The following is a 20,263-nucleotide window of genomic DNA, read 5'->3' on the forward strand; positions in this document are numbered from 1 at the left end:
CAATAAAAGTAAGTAGCAAAAGAAAAGAGCATACCAGATTTATAGTGGTTAGATTGTCTCAACCTACGTCCACTCTCAATTCCTCTTCACTTAATGCCACTGGCTTTCGCTACCAATTTCTTTCCGATGGGCGAAAATTAACTACCCTTACAACTCTTTCTCCTTTTGGTAGGCTCAAGAGAGAACCTTTATAAGTTTTACACCTCTCTTAGAATGAACTCTAAACTCTAAGAGGTGGAGGGGAACACTCAATACTTTTTAAGCTTTTTCAAATCTTTTTCATTAAGAATTCTTTTCCCCTTTTAACCCTTTTTTTCTTGCTTATCTAAGTAAGAAAGAGTGGGATATTTATACACTCCAAATAACTTCAAAAATTGAGTTAAAGATAGTCTCATCCCGTGTTTCCCGGGTCCTGGCGATACCATCGCCTGCAACATTGTCATTAGACGATACCATCGCTTGACATAGTCTAGGAGACTATGTCTGTGCAATACCATCGCCAAGTTTGACAGTGCCACTACTTGGGCCAACTATGGGGTATTGAATGAGCCTTCTACTTAGCCTAAAATATCCTCAATTTTTTATCGGTACGTCGACCGATCCTCCGGCTCGACATCCAATCTCTTAACATGTTTCACTCCGGCCCAACATCTGATTTCTCCTGCTTTAATCGATTTATTTTTTCTGATCGAAGTTAGTCCTATGTCACTCAAAACGTGATTAAATCGTAAACTCATCAATTAATTTTATCATTAAAATCTGAGATTCAATAAGTTTTGGATTTAGTAGTTGCATAAATAAAAAAAGATAAATAGTTTTATAGTATATTTACTATTACACATTAAGGATATACTTGTTGCACCCAGAAACTAAGTCTAAAATCAAGGATCTTAAGAATATGCTTACGAGAGAGTTTGAAACGAAGGACTTGGGTAATGAAAAAAAATCCTTGGCATAGAGAATCATCATGACAGAGCTACCATGAAGCTATATTTATCTCAAGAGATGTGTATAAAGACAGTGATGGAATGATTTAGTATATTATCTTCAAAGATCGTTCATATTTCATTGGCCACACACTTGTGACTACCAGAGTCTTTATATCCCTAATATAAGAAAAAATAAAAAAAATAATTTTTTTTTTTTGTACAAGTGTAACGAACAGTTTAAATTTAATATATGTCATGGTATGTACATGTCTTGTTCTTGCTCAAATAATCAGCGTAGTGAGTTGATACATGAAATTCGTGGGAAGAGCTCATTAAGAAATTATTAAATAGATTCTTCTGTATCTTTGGGAATCCAAAAAATATATTTAATTTTTAAGAAGAAATGAAAAAATAAGAAAAAATAAAAGAAATGAAAAAAGTATTTTTTACACAAGTGTAGCGGACAGTTTAAGTTTAATATATGCCATGGTCTGTACATGTCTTGATCTTGCTCAAATAGTCAGCGTAGTGAGCTGATACATGGAAATCATGGGAAGGGCTCACTGGGAAATTATTAAATAGATTCTTCTGTATCTTTAGGAATCCAAAAGAATATTTAATTTTTAAGGAGAACTAATATCAAAAGGAGTTTCATTACCACCTATGCATGACAGATAATTGAAAGCCACGAAGGAAACAATTTAGTTAGAAAATTTATTTAAGGAATTCACGAATCAGAAAGAAGACGTCATCATGCACAATGATAGTCAAAGCTCGATTTTTCTATCTAATGACAAAATCAAACATATTGATGATGCAACGTATCAGTTTATTCGTAAAGTAATCACTAAAAAAGAAAATTATTCTTCATAGAATCGTTACAACTCATAACCTTCATTTAGCTAAATTCGAGCTCTACTTGAATTTGATCAACCTATGGGACATTTTTGGGGGAAGAGAAGATGAATTTTCTAAACTAAACTATCACCAATTTTTCGTCCAAGGAGGAAAATTTGTGGGAATTGACTCAAACTAGAGTCAAAATTAAGGATGTTGACCTCGCATGGTCCTCACCTCGTGTTGAAACCAACAGTTGCTTGTGTTCCTCACTATAGATGTAATGAATGCATGGTCGATGAGGAACGAACGAGGAAGGCAATGAGACGTTGAGCCATCTTCCTCTTCACTCGTGACATGACGCCCTACGAGCCCTCTAATGGCCTACACGTTCTCTCTCTCCTGTAAATAAAGTTTCGGGGGAATGGCAGAGCAGTAAGCAAGTTTCTCATGAGAGATATCTCCCACTACCAAAGTTTCTCATCCTCGTCTCCGATGTCACATCTTCTCCGGTGTGACCTTTGGTCATCGATCCAGCATTGTGTTTATTGTAGCGATCGTACCGAAGAGAGGAACCGAAGTTAATTATGGCCAACATTCGTCAACTTTTGATCGATAAGGATAATTTTAGAATTATGATATTATTGTTACGTATTGGGACAAATTCTTTAGGTTTTCTCTGCATAGGATAGGAATGACGTTTGTGTCAAATCATATTAAAATACCTATGTTTGTTCTATGCCTTTCTAATATATATATTTTTATCAACTTGATCGTTATTTCACCACTCCACAGCCTACTAATCCTTCCTACAAGTTTCTTATCAGCAGAATGAAGCCCCCATGCAGTGAGTGATCTTGTTGGTTTGAATTTAGACTTCGTTCAGCTGATTTAGCCCCCATTACATTACATGTTATCCATCAACAACAAGTCGAAGAGGTTGTCCTTCAAAGCAGCCTATCAGCCATCACAACACTGATTCCCATATGTTCTCCTAATTTGAGCTTCTCGGTGTCAGTGGGAGTCCCCATATGTTCTCTAAATCGGAAGCACGTAGGTGCGTGCCAGGAATAAGTTCTTCTTGCTTTAAATTATTGTGCACGGGAGACAGGAATATGTTCTTCCTGTCTGTCGCGGACACCTCTCGTATAGCATCAATTAAAAAGTATCCACTGCTTCCTACCAGAAGAAAAATATCAACACCTTCCGAAACTTGTTACATCTATCTTTCTTATGTGTTTATTTTGATTTAGATATGTCTAAGCCATGAAAGTTGTATACGTAGATGCTATATACATTCATTTTTCTCCTTTGCATGCACCCCAAAAAATATTGTTTTTCTTTCGGATGAATAAAAAGAATTTGGTCATTTCTAATTCGACATCCCATTTTTCATGTCAAAAATCTATTTTAGACTATTAAACAAGTTATTATAAGAGTTGTACTATCAAAAAAGATTATTTTGATACTTAATAAATATCTCATGAGCAAAAATAATATTGTATGTCATGGACTTTCATTAGAAAAGATTTAGTATATCATATTTGATTCCAAGAATATTGGTTTTCTAATATGACAACATATATCAAGGAATTATTGAATATTTATGATTAGGATCTACGTATCATCGGTCTTTAATTGGCAGAGAAGATGCATGACACTCTACCCAAGAATGTTATTAGATTAGCATATCAATCTTCAATCTCCATTCGATACTGTGCACAAAATCTGATGTAATTATTAGGAATGGGATCTGCATTTGAACCTTACATTCTTCCTTGGCAGATCCGGATTCAAATCCAGGATTGATTAAGCCAATAGATATGGACATATATTCTAGTGATTGATTAATCACCCTAACAAGCTTTTTCTAGGAAGCATTGTTCGTATGGTACCTACCTCTTTAACATATCCAGGATGATAAATATATCTTCTCTGTTCTATAGGAAGCATGGAGCGTTGACTAGGTAGGTGCAGACAACATTTGTTTGACCACAAGGAAGACATGTTCTTTTGGCTGTTGACTCTACTCTGCAGACATCATCATCTTGTAAGAAATTAGACATTGTTTGCTGGTTTTATCGAAAGATTTCCACCTTCATATGCTCTCTGTCTACTATAATAAATATGCAGAGCTTCTCACTCTTGTTCATGTATGTTCTCTCAACTGCTCACATAAGGTTACAGATGCAGGGATTCATTCGATTGCACCAGTAGATTCGATCACACAGTCTTCCGATGAATAATGTACTGCATTTGCAGACACCTAATCGTTCGCTCCTTCCTTGGGAATGCAGAGGAAAGAACATTGAAGTACAAACCCTGCTCTCGTCTGCTGTCTCTTTGTACCAAAGAGTTTAAAGAAATGGCAGTGGTTGGACTGTGTTTCTTCGATGGATTCATTCCCTCACAGATTATTCGACATATAATATGTACTCAGACCTTATGCTGATTCCGGAATTGACGTTCAGATTCTGAATCTATAATTTTAATTATTATATTTTGATAATTATAATCCAACCCTATAAAGATTGATTTCGGAATCAGAATCAGAATCAGAATCAGAATAGTTTAAAATAATAATAAAAATTATATATATTAATTGTGAACCAAAGGTTTATAATTTGATTTGAAACCAATATAAATCATGCTATCGATTCGATTTTAATTCCAGCTTGCTTCTTTATGATTTGATTGTGATTGTGATTGTGATTGTTTGTTTCTAACTCTACAGCAAAAGTTGATCATCACTGAAAGATAATTATTCATCACATGAAGCTTTAATTATCGTCACCACTGCCCATCACTCTATCCTTCGTACCCTTCCCTCTCTCTCTCTTTCATTATTCCAATGTGACCACCATATCAATTCGATTGGATGAAGTGTGTAGCTCTCTATCAATATATATACTCCCACTGCCACTCTCCTCTATTACTCCCTCTCATCGGCCTCTTCTTTTGTGCCCTCTCTTCACGATGCATCTCGCCTTGCTCATAAGCCTCGTGTTGGCCGCCGTCTTCTCGTCTATTATCTTTCTTTCCTTCGCCTGCGTTAGGATGTTCCGCAGGTGGAGGATACCGCTCTGCTACTCGTGTTGCGACTTGGACGACTTGGAGCTCGGTCGCGTCGCCGACGGACCGGAGACCGAGACGGAGCAGGAGAAGGAGAAGGAAAAGGGGACGGCCGTTTGGCGGTTCGGGTGGGCGGAGATTGAGTCGCTCACCGGGAAGTTTGCGGCCGCCGCCGTGATCGGCGAGGGCGGGTCCAGCACCGTCTACCTCGCCCGCCTCGGGGACGCCTCCCTCGGCGCACTCAAGCTCCACCGCCCCAGCGAGCGCCTCTACCGGGCCTTCCGCCAGGAGCTCGACGTTCTTCTCCGCCTCCGCCACCCCCACATCGTTCGCCTCCTCGGTTACTGCGACGACCGCGGTTCGTGCCTCTGCCCGCCGCCCATCTCATCTTCTTCTCTCTCATTCTCTCGACGCTTTCAACGTGTTTGATGATTCGTTCATGGTTTCCCTTCCCAATCGCAGAAGAAGAAGGCGTGTTGGTGTTCGAGTACGTGCCCAACGGCAGTCTCCACGAGAAGCTCCACGGCGGCGGCGGGGAGGTGCTGCCGTGGGCGCGACGGATGACGATCGCGTACCAGGTGGCGCAGGCGCTCGACTACCTACACGAGGGGTGCGACCCCCAGGTCGTGCACGGCGACGTCAAGGCCGCGAACGTACTCCTCGACGGGCGGCTGCAGGCGAAGCTGTGCGACTTCGGGTCGGCCCGGGTGGGCTTCTCGGCGGCAGTGGCGCCGCCGCGCTCCGCCGACGCCATGGTGGTGGGCTCCCCCGGCTACGTCGATCCTTACTACCTCCGCTCCGGGATGGTCTCCAAGAAGAACGACGTGTACAGCTTCGGCGTGCTGCTGCTAGAACTGGTGACGGGCGCGGAGGCGTTCGACTCGGAGAGGGAGCGGCAGCGGCTGACGGCGGAGGTGGGCCCGGTGCTGCGGGACCCGGAGGGGCGGGCGGCGGAGGCTGTGGACGCCAGGCTGGGCAGCAAGTACGACGCCGGGGAGGCGAAGGCGGCGGCGGCGGTGGCGGCCATGTGCGTCGGAGACAACCCTGGCCTCCGCCCCTCGATGGCGGAGGTGGTCAGGATGCTGCGGGACGCGGCGTCGTCTTCCATCGCAGCCGTTGCGTCAAAATCCGACGGCAAGAGCGACATGTCGTAGAAGTCAAACAATAGAAAAGAAACGCCGTTCTGATTCGTGCCTTTCGTCGTCTCAACTTTATACAACGTCGTCTACACGTAGGAAATAGGTGGAAAAATTGTATGTATACTACGCAGTTGAAGTCAGCATATTCCCGTTTGACTTTTTTTGTCGTTTCTGTGCCTTCACTCGCCTCCTCTCTTCTCCTTGGAAATAACATGATGTGGCCTCCTCGTTGCCTCATTTCCTGTCGTTGTCGGCAATCACCACTGGTTGTAGTCAATTATGTATAAACGTCAATCTTGGATACCTATATGCTAATAAGTTCCTGTTATCGTATAATTAATTCACCATGGTGACATGATTATGGTGTACGAAGACATGATATGATTTCAGCTACGCTAAGTGATACTATGTTAAGGACATACACCATCATTCAAGAAGCTGGATTATAGGCGTACATGTAAAATATATCAGTCGATCGTATCCATAAAAGGAGGCATTATGGCTGCCATTTCTTCATCAGCTACACGAGAAATAAATGCAGGATGATGCCTGCTACGAGCTCCAATGACAAGTATTAATCTCCACCCATCAGGTGGATCTTTTTCCTCCGTTACACCTAAGAAACACGCTCATCGATCCCCTAAATGATCCATAGAGAGATCAAATAGCGGGCAGTGCTAAATAACAATAATCGCGATTGATGGGGGAGAACATCCCACGTTGGTTGCATGCTGACATCGGCTGTGGTACCTCTCAATACATTACCCTTGTGTCCATTGGCAGTAAGGGTACACTCTCGTGACTCACAAACATCTCTCACACTCGCAACAATGGCGGAGCAGGTGAAACGGGCATGATCGATTTCATGCTCCGTACCTCGGAACGACGACCTACATCTGATGCCTGTCACCAAAAATCCTAAAAGCTTGCTGGTTTTACTCCGAGAACGGACAGGAAACAAGCTACTTGGAGATTGAGAGACCCACCATTGACGACGGCTAAGCTCAAAGCACAGGAAGTCTTCCTCCTTTCCAGCTGCTCTTTCACAGCTGGAACACCGCGAAGCGTCGCTTTCCAACTTAAAACTCTCGGCGCCACCCTTGAGAAGTTATCTTCTTCATCTGTCCATGGGGAGGGAAGCTGATGCATGTGGCGTACATGCGAGCACATGGTTTTCTCTTCGGTTCCCATCCTTGAGCTTTAATAATGGTGCCACAGCAGAGGAAGCCAAGACTCGAGCAGTGTTCCACTCTTGCTCCTGCCATCTAATCACTCGGCCCACCTGTCATGTGATGTGTGGTATGACTTGCAGCTCACACGGCTCCAAAGCTCCCTGCTTTTAAAGGCTACGAAGATGATAAATGATGAGGAGCAAAAGCCATCTGCGTAACGTGGAAGGCTTCCGTCCGTAGTGAAAGTTCATGTGGGGTTTTCAACGATAAGCCACTGTCAGGATCAAAGGCATTCACGTGCTTCTTCCCCGCTTCGCATGCCATCACGAGACTGCTTCCTGCGCTGGATTTGCTTTATCATTTGGATCCATTTGCATTTGGCATATGAAGATGGATATGGAGGATGCCATCACGAGCTTTATCACTTGGATCCATTAGGCATATGAAGATGGATGTGGAGGGGTAGCCGAAATCCGACAGCGCCATCACCGCGTCGCCTTCCACGTTGCCCAAAAGGGTGACACATGAACGAGAACTCCACTGGAAGATGCTGCAAACCAAAGAGGAACAAATAGAAACAGTAAACCCTTGACATAAGCTGTTAAGAAACACCAAATCAAGTAACAGATACAGCAAACTTCACATACAAGATTGCTATCAGTTGCCATGGTATCAAAGAGTAGGGGAAGGTAACAATGAAGTGCCGAGCCTCTTTGCCCTGTGGGACCAACTGGTAGCACACTCTTGTCACCTTTGTCTTTCTACATCAGTGCTCTTCTTTGGTGCAATAACTCTCTCTTCTTGGTTAATGCCATTGCTATTTTGCTTGGTTTCTTCCTCGCAACTGACACAGTCAGATCATGTAACTCCAAAGCACATGTTTCAACTACTTGTATCTCTTTTTAATACGGCCGCCTTCCCGCGGAACAACTGTGTCCTAATTTCCTCATCTTGCAAAAGCACTAAGGACTAAAACCAGAAGAATTCATCAGTGCAAGGCCATCAATGCTGTTGAGCAACCTGAGAGTATCTAAAGACCGTCCATCTCATTTGTGCTGTCCCTTTGGTAAAGCCAGAGTTCCTAGAAGAAGAGTTTTTGATGGAAAATATTTCTTAAGAGTTTATTCTAGGTAAAAAAATCAGCTAAAAACAATCATCAATTAGTTGGCTAGAAACTCTAGGAGTTGTATGAAAAATTGAAAGAGTCTTTTGTTCTTTTTAGGTGCTAATCTTAGGACTCTATTTCTGTATCAAGTGCACCATTTTTCTTTTTCTCAGCTATAATAAATTAACTTAAAAATATTTAAATATATTAGGAGTCACATTTTGAGTTTTTAAAAGGCATACAAGTTTTTTAAGAGATTACTCATGGGAATCATTGTCTTCGTTGATTATACACTAAGGCTTCCAAACCCCTATAAATAATGGAGCTTGTCAATGCATGAGAGAAACACGAGGTAGACACCCTACAAACCAAACTAGCATATCACAGTGAATTACTAAGTTCTTGCCCAAGTGCCCAGGTGAGCTGAGACGAGACGAGGCCCGAGAACCCGTCTATTGGGTTGGATGGGCATCTTCACTCAGGCACGGTCCAAGCAATCACCTAGGCCCAGGTGCTGGGTGGGCCGAGCGATTGCCTGGTTCAACTTAGGCTAGGTCAAGCCTAAGTCAAACCAAGGTTTGATTGAACCAATTATCTATCGAGACTGAGTCGAACCAAACACAAGAAAACTAGTTTTGTTTGAACCAGTTATCTATCGCAGAAAGCCGAAAACCACGTGCCAGAAAGAACCCTAAGAGAAACTCTCTTTCCCACTACATTTTTGCATAGTGACAGAATTCCTCCCATTGGCGAATGAATGACAATAGCAGCCTTCTTCCCTGACAGTGTCTTCCTCTAACAACAATGGTAGCAAGAACGCCTTCCTCTAACGACATTGATAGCGTCTTCCTTCGATGATAGTGGCGGCGTCTTCCTCCGACAACAACGACGGTGGCTTCTTCCCGTCTCTCTCGATATATCTCTCTCTTTCTCCTCCTCCCTTGATCACTTGTACTAAAACTAATAACATAAATACACACAAGATCTAATTGCATCATGTCACCCAACATAATTAGAGCATTTCTTTTGCAAATGATGTGTTTGTCCAATACAAAACAAAACATTCAAAGCGCTTCACACAAGGAAAAGGAAACCCTTTACTCATTATTCATCCATTGAAAATACAAAAATATATAAAGCACCATATGCAACAAGAACATCTCTTTTGTGCATAATGCATCAGTTATACCCAATGTCACTAGCGCATCCTCATTATAAGTGATATGTCCATTTAAAGTAGAAAAGCATCCGACATGCCCAACATGACTAAATCCATTTAAAGTAGATACAACCCTCTTTATGGAACTCAGGCTATTCGGGCTATCTTGAGAAACTCGAAAAAAATAGCTCCATTAACTTCGAGGGTGCCTCCTCGCAAAGGGGGTCATAGTGACTAAGCCTAAGTGACTATTTATCCAAAACACATGTCTCCTCAAAGTCATAAGACCACATGTACGGGGGCTAGCAGTTGTCCAATCTTAAAAGGTCAAGGAAGTTGGTGACTTGATGACAAGAGAGTTCGCTACTAAAGCCCCGATGAATGATGATCTTCTTGTATATTCTTGATAAACTAATATTTATATATAGATGTAGGAGAATTTGTTTAGGAAATAATACTCCTTTAACGTCTATTTATCTGCGATGACTTTTCAACATGATAACAAAGAGACAGAAGGCTAATCTTTGAAAAATTTCTCTCTAATAAAGAACATGGTGTCTCGTCCATCATTTGCTCTATTACTCCGTATGGAACAACAAGATGAGCAGAGAAAGTGATGCTTGCCAAGTAAACTCATGGGGTCGGTGTAATATACAGATCATCACCACAAGCCTTCATTCCAATCCATGTCTTAGTCTACTCTGTTTCTTCTCCACCATGGAGTGAGCTGCTCAATTCAGCAACTCAGCCGTCCAAGTCTTTGTTTTCAGAATGGTGAAGAAACAAGTCTGATACTGTACAAGTTTTTAGGTGCTAAACTACAAACATAAATGAGATGGGAATTAATGGCGTGAAATGATATCTTTTGACTATGTTTTTGATGAGATGGGATTTGGTAAATGTGAAAATTTTCTGACCCAATCACTTGATCTTTCTCTCATATTGTATATGAAACTAGATATTATACATTAAAGAATACAAGGTGTATACAGACATATCTTATTTTCCAAGAATTGCCATGATATGGAAGCTAGAGAGAATATAATTTTTTTTTAAAAAAAGTAAAAAGAATAGGGTGGTAAAAATTTCTCAGAAGTAACATCCCTAGTCCTAACCATGAATCATTCAACTCATTCAATCACTAATTCTCAAACTAGTTTCTCTTCAATCCAATATTGCTACTATCATAATAGAAGCCATATGGCCTTTCATTGTCTTCAATGTACAATTACTTTAAAACAAGAACTAGAGAATCAAATCGAGGAAGTAGATCAAGTAGTTAAGCCCGAACCATACTCCGGTGATGAAAATGAATTAGAAATTGAAGAAGCCCATGTTAATGTTATCCGCATCATTCTCTCTACTGCTAGTGATTCCAATGAAAAAAATAGCACAAGTAGCTTCCATATTTTTATCCAAAGCGGGGAGAGAACTTACAAGTTTGTTATACATGGGGGTAGCACTATGAACGTAGTCTCAAAATATACTATCAAAAGACTAAACCTTAAGGTAGAGTCATATTGGACATCATTTAAAATAGCCTAAGCTGGCAAAATCACTTTACGCATGATTGAGAAATGCTTGTTACCAATCAAAATGGGTGATTACAAAGATGAGATTTACTATGATGTTCTACTAATAAATGTTGCCCAGATTCTTCTAGGTCGACCTTGGTTGTATGACTTTGATGTTACCAATCATGAGAGAGAAAACATTTGTCTTTCGGTACAAAGATAAAAACATTATCATGCAACCAACGAAACCATTGAAAAATGACAAATCAAGAACTCTCAAATCCCTTCCACAAGCCCTAACCACTAAGGATCTCCACTTATAGAGATCCCAAGTCTTTTAAAGTAGAGAGTTTAAATGACAAGTTTTATGTGGCCACCATTGCTACAAAAATTTCTAGTCCTTACACTACATTTGACCTAACTCATGAAGTTAAATGTTTGTTAAATGAATTTTTTGATGTCATATATTTGGAATTACCTCCTAAACTGCCACCCTTATAGAAAATCCAATCTACTATTGATGTTGTCCTAGAATTAGCTCACTCCTTCACTTAACATATCATAATAAGATTCAACATCAAATTGCTTTGAGCAATTCAAATTACAAACTTGTTGTCGATGCATATTATAAGAGTCAAGAGTTTCAAGTTGGTGATTATGTCTTGGTACACATTCACCCGGAAAGATTCCCCAAAAATTCACTTAAGAAGTTGTATGCCTGAGCCATTGATCCTTTCCCCATTATTTAAAAACTGAGATCTAATGCATATATGCTTGATTTGCCTTCTGACTTAAATATTAGTCCATTTCTCAATGTGGAGGATTGAATTCCATATCATGATAATTTTGAGCTTCCTTCTCTATCTACCAGTGTTCTTGTAAGCAACATTTTTTATTTCGCACCGTGCAACCCGATACGGGTGAGATGTACCGATCCGCCAGCCTATCGGCATGTGTACCGCTCGCTACCGATACGATTCTTCTTCCTAGATCTCGGAGTCAGGGTGCAGAACCCATCATTTCGATCATAAGAGAGGAGCAGGAGTAGGAGAGAGAGAGAGAGAGAGAGAGAGAGAGAGAGAGAGAGAGGAGAAAACAAGGGGGAGGGGTGGGATTGTGTGTCTTGAGGCTGGATAAGTGCGTGGGAGGGCAGCGGAGCTCGTTGGGAGGGATGCGGTGGCGACAAAGGAGGGCGACTAAGCGATGGGCTTCGACGCGAAAGGTGATGGGAGGATCGGGAGAGAGAGAGAGGGGTGGGGGGAAGGAGAAAGCGAGGGGGAGGGATGGGTTGTGCATCTCGAGGCCGGATAGGTGCGTAGGAGGGCAATGGAGCTCATTGGGAGGGAGATGGCGGCAACGAAGGAGGGCGACTAAGCGTTGGGCGTTGATGCGGAAGGTGATGGGAGGAGCGAGAGAGAGAGAGAGAGAGAGAGAGGAAAGGAGAAAGTGATGGAGAGGGATGGGGTTGTGCGTCTCGAGGCCGAACATGTGCGTGGGAGGGTGACGGAGTTCGCTGGGAGGGACGCGACGACGACGAAGGAGGGCAACCAAGCGGCAGACATCAACATGGAAGGTGATGGATGGAGAGGATCGACGAGGCCCAAGGGTTGGATGGGGCCGATCCCATGTCTTATACCACCTTGTGGGTCACGGGTCCTAACCGATTGCGTCAAGTCAACTAACCCGCATCTGATGGTCGCTATGGTTGAACCAACCCGCATCCGCTCACTAGAATCTTAGCATATCGCTCGGTACGCCTCGGCATACCACTTGGTACTCTGGTACCGTACTGTACCGTACCGAGCAAGGCTCGATACGTTAATATGGTACGAGATTAAAAACCTTTCTTGCAAGTGATAATCCTCCCAAAGTACCGACTCTCCCATGACACAAGGATAACATAGAGGTTATTCTTGATGACCACCTAGTTATGTCTGCTACTATCATCACACAACACTTTTGTCAAGTGACATGATTGTCCAGCTTCTTATGCTACTTGAATTACTTTGAAAGAACTTCGTGACTTTGTGCCAAACTTATTGGACCAGTATCTTGCAAGATCACTCGTCGGGATCGAGTTCTTTTCTACATGGAGAGAATGATGGAGAACCATATACCTTTATAAAGGATTTCATAACAGTTTATTCTACAGAAAGAAATCAACTAAAAAATTATTAATTAGTTGGCCTATAAACTCTAAGAGTTGTGTGAAAAATTAAAGAGTTTTTTGCTCTTTCTATGTGCTAACCTTGGAACTCTACATCTGTACTAAGTGCACTCTTTTTCTTCTCAGCTGTAATAAATTATCTTAAAGCTATTTAGGTCTCATCGAAATCACATTTTGAGTATCTAAGAGACATATAAGTTACCTAAGAGGTTACTCTTGGGAATCATTGCTTACATTGATTGTACTAATACTCCTAAACCCCTACTGGAGCTTGTCAATGAATAAGACACTTCAGATTTGAATGGAAAAAAATTATATCCTCTCTCTTCTAACTTCTTTCATTCCTCTCTAATCTCTAATCTCACTCCTCTCTTACTCTCTCTCTCTCTCTCTACGTCTCTCTTTCTGTTCTAAATCAACTTACTATGGTGGAAGGAGATTTCCTACTTTCGACATCTTAAACTAATCTCACTCCTCTCTCTCTCTCTCTCTCTCTCTCTCTCTCTCTCTACTTCTCTCTTTCTGTTCTAAATCAACTTGCTATGGTGGAAGGAGATTTCCTACTTCAGGTATCTTATGCTTGATGCATTAAATTCGTTCATGAATTTTATAAATGAGCCTGTGCCAGATGTTCAGGTGAAAGATAACTGGTTGAGATGTTCACAAGATGCAGCACATACTAAAGCAGAAGTTAGGATTGATAGAATCAGGACAGTTTAGAGCTTACTGCAATAACCAAGCAAGTTCATGCTGCTGTCCAAGTATACAACGATCCACTTGTTATCTCAATCAGAAACAGGTAACCGAAGCTCATTGATCAAGTCTTTATGACATCTGCAAGATCCTTAGGCTTAAGTTCTTTCAAGTTCGCTAGGATTTCTCAAAATATAGCAGTAGAAAAAGCATCCACTGTCCATCATGTAATTGATTCATATTAGTCCAACTGCTATTTGAATAAAATCTGTTCTTCAGAATTGCAAACATAAGCAAATATGACAATTAAAGTATCATCAGAACCATAGGTCTGCTTTTTTTTTATGAGGCGTATATGGCACTTGCCTTAGGCATATGCCTTCTCAAAGTCATTGAGGCTTAGTTTAGGTGAGGCAGAAGATTACAGCCTCAGTGGGCCTTGCACCTTAGGCATGTTCATCAGCATTGCCAATGGACTGAAAATCTCTATTTATGTTACCAGGGACCAACAAGCTTGATAGAGCAAAAATTTCAAGAAGCATTAATTTGAGCATTCCTTCAAGTCTAAATAAAATTTGAAATTCTCTAGTTGATAATAGCCTCCATCAACGTTGCTCCTACACCAATACCTTATATTTTTCAGACATTTGGCTGCCTTGCTTAGATTCTATGCCCAAGTAAAGCACCCGAAATAGTAACCTCATGTTATCTACTGCTAGAACAATGTCGACACTCGAAACTTGTTGATATTAGGCCATCTTTTCAAAATTTGCAAGCAATTCAAACCTAGGAGACCAAGATATATAAATTTATAAAGTGACAGTTCCAACAACTTTGGTGGATTTGCAAGTTTGGGCTAAATCCAGTTTTTAATGGTTTTGGCAATTTGAACTGGGACTGATAACTTTTAATTAAAAGATGCCACTAAATAATAAAAATTTTTAGTGGCAAAAAATAATCAGGATATATTTTGGTGCTCCCAGTGGTTTTTATTGTTTAAATCAATATGTACCAGTGATTCCCAATGGTTTTAACAAAAAATGTTCATCCTGGATATAACTGAAACTTAGATGATATCTGATTCTGGGACCTGATCCAAATGATCAATCTGTATTGGCAAGGACTGATACAAAAACCTCAATATATACCATTTGAAACTTAGAAGCCAATGGAAGACAAGTCCACTACATGAGCATATGGAGATCCTGGAGCACTCATATCATTTATCCTCCCTAATTACGACATCAATTGCAAGGCCACAACCTAATTAAATTAAATTGAGTTGGATGAAAGCCCTGACCATGCTAACACCTGAAACCCCCAAACTCACAAACTCCACCTGGTCTCATATTAGCCAACACTCAAAAATCCGATTTTGAGGACCGGGGTGTGTTAAGGATGGTCCGTTGATCATCCATAACCAAAATGTGATCTAGTCTATCACCGAGAGAAGCGCCTAATGATCACACGGAGCAATGAATCCCCAGAAAAACCCCATATTTCTAATCAATTTCCTCGCAATGAAATCTCGGATACCTTGATCAATCTATCCACGATTGCCGATCCACATTTCCACCGTAAGGAACAGATCCGCTGAACAGGTAAGACTCAAAGGCTTCCAAATTGAGGGCGAGAGTTTTCGTACCTGAGAAAGACGCAGCCGATTGGAAAGAAGCAGGAGAAGAGGATGGGGGTCGGCATCGAACCCTCACGATCAATCTCCACTACCCCACAAAACTCCTTTATGATCTGTGGAATTCGCAATCCGACGGCCCATAATTATTCTCTTGTTTGATAATGCTACTCCGTGGATCGGCTATTTAGCACAAACATAGAGAAGCCGAATATACCCAATAATTCAACAACACGTGGAATATTGGTATTAACGTCTGCCTTATGAAGCATTTCCATTGATGTATTATTGACCTTTTTTGTCAACTGATGCATTATTTCCACTACAGAAGTTTGTTTAGGATAAGAAATACTAACAAAATTGTATTAGTTTATGATATAACAATGTAGAATACATCCAATTAATTGAATCCAGTGTGACAACATCATTTGGTTCACTTTAGTTTGCTGCTCTTTCCACTTCCTTCTGTTCTTCCCTCCCCTCGAACTTAATATCTTTTTTTTTTTTTTTCTCTCTTTGGTGAATGCATCATTGTAGCTTTATCAACAGTGTTTTGTGACTCCTTAATGCCAACATAATAAGTTGAGGAAAGTGTTATTTAGATTTAAGTGTCCTGAGTGGACGACTTGCTTTGGACGATGGTGCATGCAATCATTGCAAGAGTCCACAGCCTCTCAATCTCTTGTGAGAGGAATATTGGCATTGCAGCAATGACTCGTACAGGGACGAGCAGAATACAGACAAAGGCAGTAAATGATACATCCTATTGGAGGATGAGGTTGCATATGTTCTTGATGTTTGCCGGTAAAGCATTCAATCGAAGTCTGTCACACTAAACTTAGATTTGGAGGAGCAAATACGAAAATAGTAATTATATCAAAAGAAAAGGAAAAGAAATTAATGGGAAACCAATACAAAGAAAAGGTGAACACCATCACCCACGCCGTACGCCATCTTTCGGCACATCAGCCTTTGTGTGACTCATAGCACACCTCCCTATGATCATTGCAGCTAGTAGAGCTGCGAGTTACTGAAGAGGAGAACACAGATATATATATATATATAGAACAAGCTGTAGCAAATGCGACGTCTAGGCTGTGCTACATCTCCATCATCAAAAGCAGTCGACAGGGAAGGGCCAAAAGAGCTCTTGGATCAGTGTGTTTTAGACGAATCATCCATCACCTGGTAAGCAGCAGGCAGTCTCGCTGTCCATTCGAAGCTTTTCAGGTAGAAGATGGTGGTAAGACCCCCCCACCTGCTGCTGCACATTGCTCGCCATCCAGGAATCATCATCACACCATGAGCTTTCCTCCGAGCTGCAGGTCATGCATCATCCTCTTCTGCTACACTCTGGTGGAGAAGCTGGGAATAGTTGAAGCACGCAAACAAATGTAATCCGGTGGAGAAGCTAGACGATGGAATCTGCGTCGGTCTGCAGTAAGGAGGTAATTTTAGAGTTACCGTGCTATCACATGCAAAATGAGTTGTGATATCATCTTTACTGCTCATGAGGTGACTCTTTTATGGTGGATTAATGAGCTCCAAATGAATTTTAACGTAGAAATTTTAGTTAATAGTTTCACCGTGTATAGCCCAATAAAAGGAAGAAAGATGCTAATAGTAAATCCAAAGCTACAGAAGCTAAAGAAACATACAACCCAAAGCAGCTAAACCGCTACCAATAAACAAGCCGTTACAGACAAACTATTACGGAAGTAGGAGTCCGACATATAGACTCGAACCGGAATCAGAAGGAAACCACGGGGGGCGCGGCCGCGGTGATGGGGTCCTCTTCCTTCTTCCGGCGCATCTCGAGGACCTTGCGGTGGCTGTTGGAGTGCATGTGGCTGACGAAAGTGGGGCTGCAAGCTGGTCGATACTCCGGGAGGAGGCGGCCGGACTTGAACCGGACGCCGCAGGCGTTGCACAGGGTCTTGGAGCCGAGGGGGCCGGCCCGCCACTGCGGCGTCTTCTGGGCACCGCAGTGGCTGCACCGCCGCTCGCCGATGGCGGCGGGTGCGGCGGACGGCGGGACCTTGGGCTTTCGGCCGCGCTTCTTCGGTGTCTGCTTCATGCGCGGCGGCGGGTGGTGGCCGTAAATGAGGAAGCTTTGGTCGAAGCCGCCAGCGGGCTGGTCGTGTATGAGGAGAGGGGAGGAGGATGAGGTAGAAGAGCAAGAGGCGGCGGAGGTGGTGGTACTGTTGTCGGCGGAGGAGAACGAGGAGGTGTCGGCGAAGGGGACAGGGCCGGATTTTGACCAGGCGGCGGTGGCGCTGCGCGAGCGCTTGCTCCGCTTGGCCTTCACTATGCCCATGGCTTCCGTAGAGAGGGCGCAGACGCTGGGGCCCAGAAGGAAGGGCCGTTGACATTGCGGTGCGGCGGTGCGGGGGTGCCGGTTCTCATGCCGGGCGAGGGGTGCAACCCCAGAGCACGGCGGGGGGAACTCCGTGATGGAGTCGTCTATGATGTAAGAAATCCATTCCAGCTCTTCAGCGTCATGCGCCTGCAGACGGCAAAACAGCAGCACTCAGAATGCATCAACAATCTGTCCCTCAATATAAAAATCCCAACTTTGAACCCTTCCGAAGGAGAAGACTCACTGGAAAGATATCTGAAAGAGGCGGCGGCGGCGGTAGCTCGAAGGAGAGAGCCGAAGAGGAGGAAGGAGGGGACGAATACGAGCTGCAGCGCTCCGGCTCCGTGTGCTGAGCTCCGGCTTCCGTTTCGAATTTCCCGCCCACTTCGGCTTCATCCGCTTTCATCTCGTCTTCCGCGAACTCTCCAAGGTTGAGGAGGTCGTCGACCGCGAAACCCTCGCCCAAATAGTTCCCCCGCTCGACAACCCAACATGCCTCTTCGCTCAAAACCCCTTGGTCCTGCAGCAGCTGCTGCGCTGCGTACATATTCTCCATCCTTAAACTAGGCTTCAGAGCTTCCATGTCGGTTCCCTCCTCTACCTGCAACCCACCAAACTTTCCTAAAACCTCCATTCTTAAACGCCGAAAAGAAGAATAAAACACGAGAGGTTCGGACTCTAGGATGAAATTTAGCAGAGATGGAAAATAAAAGAAGAAAGATTCCATCTTTACCATCAATTCCAGCAAAGATGAGATTTTTATCATGTTTCCTCCGGTTTCAACCTACCTGAGAGGAGTGGGAGCAAGCGGAGGGCGGGACAGGCGCGGGCCGGGGAGCGCGAAGGGGCAGCGTATCGAAGGAACAAGGGCCGAAGAAGAGAGACGAGGCCGCCTCGAAGCTGGATGAACAAGGGATGAGCGTTCGGCGGTGCATTGAATGGCTGCCACAAGTCCGTGGGCGGAACCAGTGCCCTGTTCCTCCTCGTCCCCGTTTACCCTTTCTACTACTACTTTTCTCTCAGTTCAATGGCCAACTCAAAATTCCAGGACGCGCTTGCTTCTTTATGTTTCACCCGCTCTTGCCTCAGAAACTACTGCTAATTCTAATGTTCCTATTGGAATCCAGTGACGAGCGGTGAGACTTGATTCAAATGTGAACTGTAGTTCATCAAGATTAGCGTTCGATGTTCAATTCTACCCATCCTTCTGCATCTAAACCACGGGAGTGCCACTGCCAATGGTGGATTGGTGTCATCTCCGAACCGTGTATATTATTATCCGGACAAAATAGGAGAGAGAAGGAATCAAATGCGGAAGCGAAGAAGAAGGCCAGCGTTGCGCCCCGAGGCTGTCTTCATCCTTTCGAGCGTCTGCTGCGGTGATGGGACTCCATTCGTACTCCTGCAGCTCTTCATTACCCCTACCTTGTTCTTTTCCACCCCACCCCCCCATCCAGTAATTTTGTTCCAATTTCGAGGGCATCGTAGTAAGGACATCTCGTTTCTCCTTTTTGAAACTTCTATACATGAATTTTCTTTTCTTTTTTGAATAAATCTCCTTCGATGACGCGTTTTGCTGGCGCGACGGCTGGCACTTTACTCGTCATATCGTTTTGACTCGGCTTTCCTCCAGTAATTTTACTCCATTGCCACTTCGCTTCGACGGAATTCCTCGTGGACGAGGGTCCTTTAGACGGGGCAGGCAGGTCATTTTGGATAAGAATGAGAATAACTTTGAACCGGGCGGCTTATGCCGAGTCAAACAAAGTGTCACGTGGTGGGCGGTCCGAGTCGATTTCGGAACCGGCGGCTCCATTTGGTCCACCCACGCCAGCGTCGACCCTCTCGAAGGACCGCAGGTGTTCGAAATTTAAACGTCATCAGCAGTAGGCTCACGTGTAGACACGTGCAGCGCCAGAAGATAATATTATCTTATTTTATTAATTTAGCTAATAAATATGTTAATAAATTCTCGTAAAATCTTGAGTTTAAATTTCATCATTATCATTTATCTCTTATCTAAAAAACAAACCACGTTTTGAAGTTCATCCTGCAAAATGGGCTTATAGTTTATCACCAATCTTGATGCGCCAAGCATCATCAGCGTCGCATCCTACGTCCGGTGACGTCGTGACTGGAGACGTAGACTCCACGCAACAGCCAGACACGTGTCTAGTCCGTTTAGTTACCCCGAGCTCGGGCCGAGCGCGCGTCACGCGACCGTTGCCCGGGCAGGTGGACCAGACGCCGCCCAAATTAGTGGCAAAGTGGCCCAATTCACGTGAGGGGCGGTGGATATTAAAATTGAACCAAACCCTAAACAAATATTGGAAAAAGGATTCAGAGACCAAATCTCACATGCACCTCTTCCCAACCCCTTTTCACATGTTCCCTCGTGTCAAGCTTTTCGCAATCGATTAAAATAGTAGCATATATTTAAGAGAAGGATATATTTGATGATTCACATATATATATATATATATA

The 20,263-nt window shown here is 43.1% G+C and overlaps 2 protein-coding genes and 1 long non-coding RNA gene across 5 annotated transcripts; 1 reads left to right on the forward strand and 2 right to left on the reverse strand.

Moving 5' to 3' along the window:
* The first annotated feature begins 4,686 nt into the window (after window positions 1-4,686).
* LOC135674986 (salt tolerance receptor-like cytoplasmic kinase 1) lies at window positions 4,687-6,222 on the forward strand. Its single transcript, XM_065185245.1, has 2 exons — window positions 4,687-5,196; window positions 5,301-6,222. Exons 1-2 carry the CDS (start codon window positions 4,743-4,745, stop codon window positions 5,990-5,992), a joined length of 1,146 nt encoding a protein of 381 aa, XP_065041317.1. The 5' UTR covers window positions 4,687-4,742; the 3' UTR covers window positions 5,993-6,222.
* A 233-nt stretch (window positions 6,223-6,455) lies between these two features.
* LOC135673799 (uncharacterized) lies at window positions 6,456-15,515 on the reverse strand. Of its 2 annotated transcripts, XR_010513450.1 has the most exons (4): window positions 15,433-15,510; window positions 13,822-13,928; window positions 7,797-8,230; window positions 6,456-7,699 (listed from the first exon to the last, which is right to left on the reverse strand). It is a non-coding gene; the product is annotated as an uncharacterized LOC135673799 (long non-coding RNA). The 2 variants fall into 2 exon arrangements; XR_010513449.1 differs by lacking the exon at window positions 13,822-13,928 and having other exon boundaries at window positions 15,433-15,515.
* Window positions 15,516-16,656: 1,141 nt separating this feature from the next.
* On the reverse strand, window positions 16,657-18,838 carry LOC103985001 (GATA transcription factor 6). Of its 2 annotated transcripts, XM_065183111.1 has the most exons (4): window positions 18,564-18,838; window positions 18,024-18,376; window positions 17,166-17,926; window positions 16,657-16,855 (listed from the first exon to the last, which is right to left on the reverse strand). In XM_065183111.1, exons 1-3 carry the CDS (start codon window positions 18,712-18,714, stop codon window positions 17,171-17,173), a joined length of 1,260 nt encoding a protein of 419 aa, XP_065039183.1. In that variant the 5' UTR covers window positions 18,715-18,838; the 3' UTR covers window positions 16,657-16,855; window positions 17,166-17,170. The 2 variants fall into 2 exon arrangements, with proteins under 2 accessions (XP_065039183.1, XP_065039182.1); XM_065183110.1 differs by lacking the exon at window positions 16,657-16,855 and having other exon boundaries at window positions 17,011-17,926; window positions 18,564-18,837.
* Window positions 18,839-20,263: the final 1,425 nt, after the last annotated feature.

The sequence above is a fragment of the Musa acuminata genome, chromosome BXJ1-5 (assembly GCF_036884655.1).
Source record: "Musa acuminata AAA Group cultivar baxijiao chromosome BXJ1-5, Cavendish_Baxijiao_AAA, whole genome shotgun sequence".
Taxonomy (NCBI): Eukaryota; Viridiplantae; Streptophyta; class Magnoliopsida; order Zingiberales; family Musaceae; genus Musa; species Musa acuminata.

Excerpts from the sequence above, each read along its gene's own strand:
- LOC103985001 (XM_065183111.1), bottom strand. The coding sequence starts at position 18,714 with ATGCACCGCCGAACGCTCATCCCTTGTTCATCCAGCTTCGAGGCGGCC. Across the intron at positions 18,377-18,563 it reads CTCCCACTCCTCTCAGGTAG|AGGAGGGAACCGACATGGAA; the intron begins GTTGAAACCGGA and ends GGTTGCAGGTAG. Across the intron at positions 17,927-18,023 it reads CTCTTTCAGATATCTTTCCA|GCGCATGACGCTGAAGAGCT; the intron begins GTGAGTCTTCTC and ends TGCCGTCTGCAG.
- LOC135674986 (XM_065185245.1), top strand. The coding sequence starts at position 4,743 with ATGCATCTCGCCTTGCTCATAAGCCTCGTGTTGGCCGCCGTCTTCTCG. Across the intron at positions 5,197-5,300 it reads CGGTTACTGCGACGACCGCG|AAGAAGAAGGCGTGTTGGTG; the intron begins GTTCGTGCCTCT and ends TCCCAATCGCAG.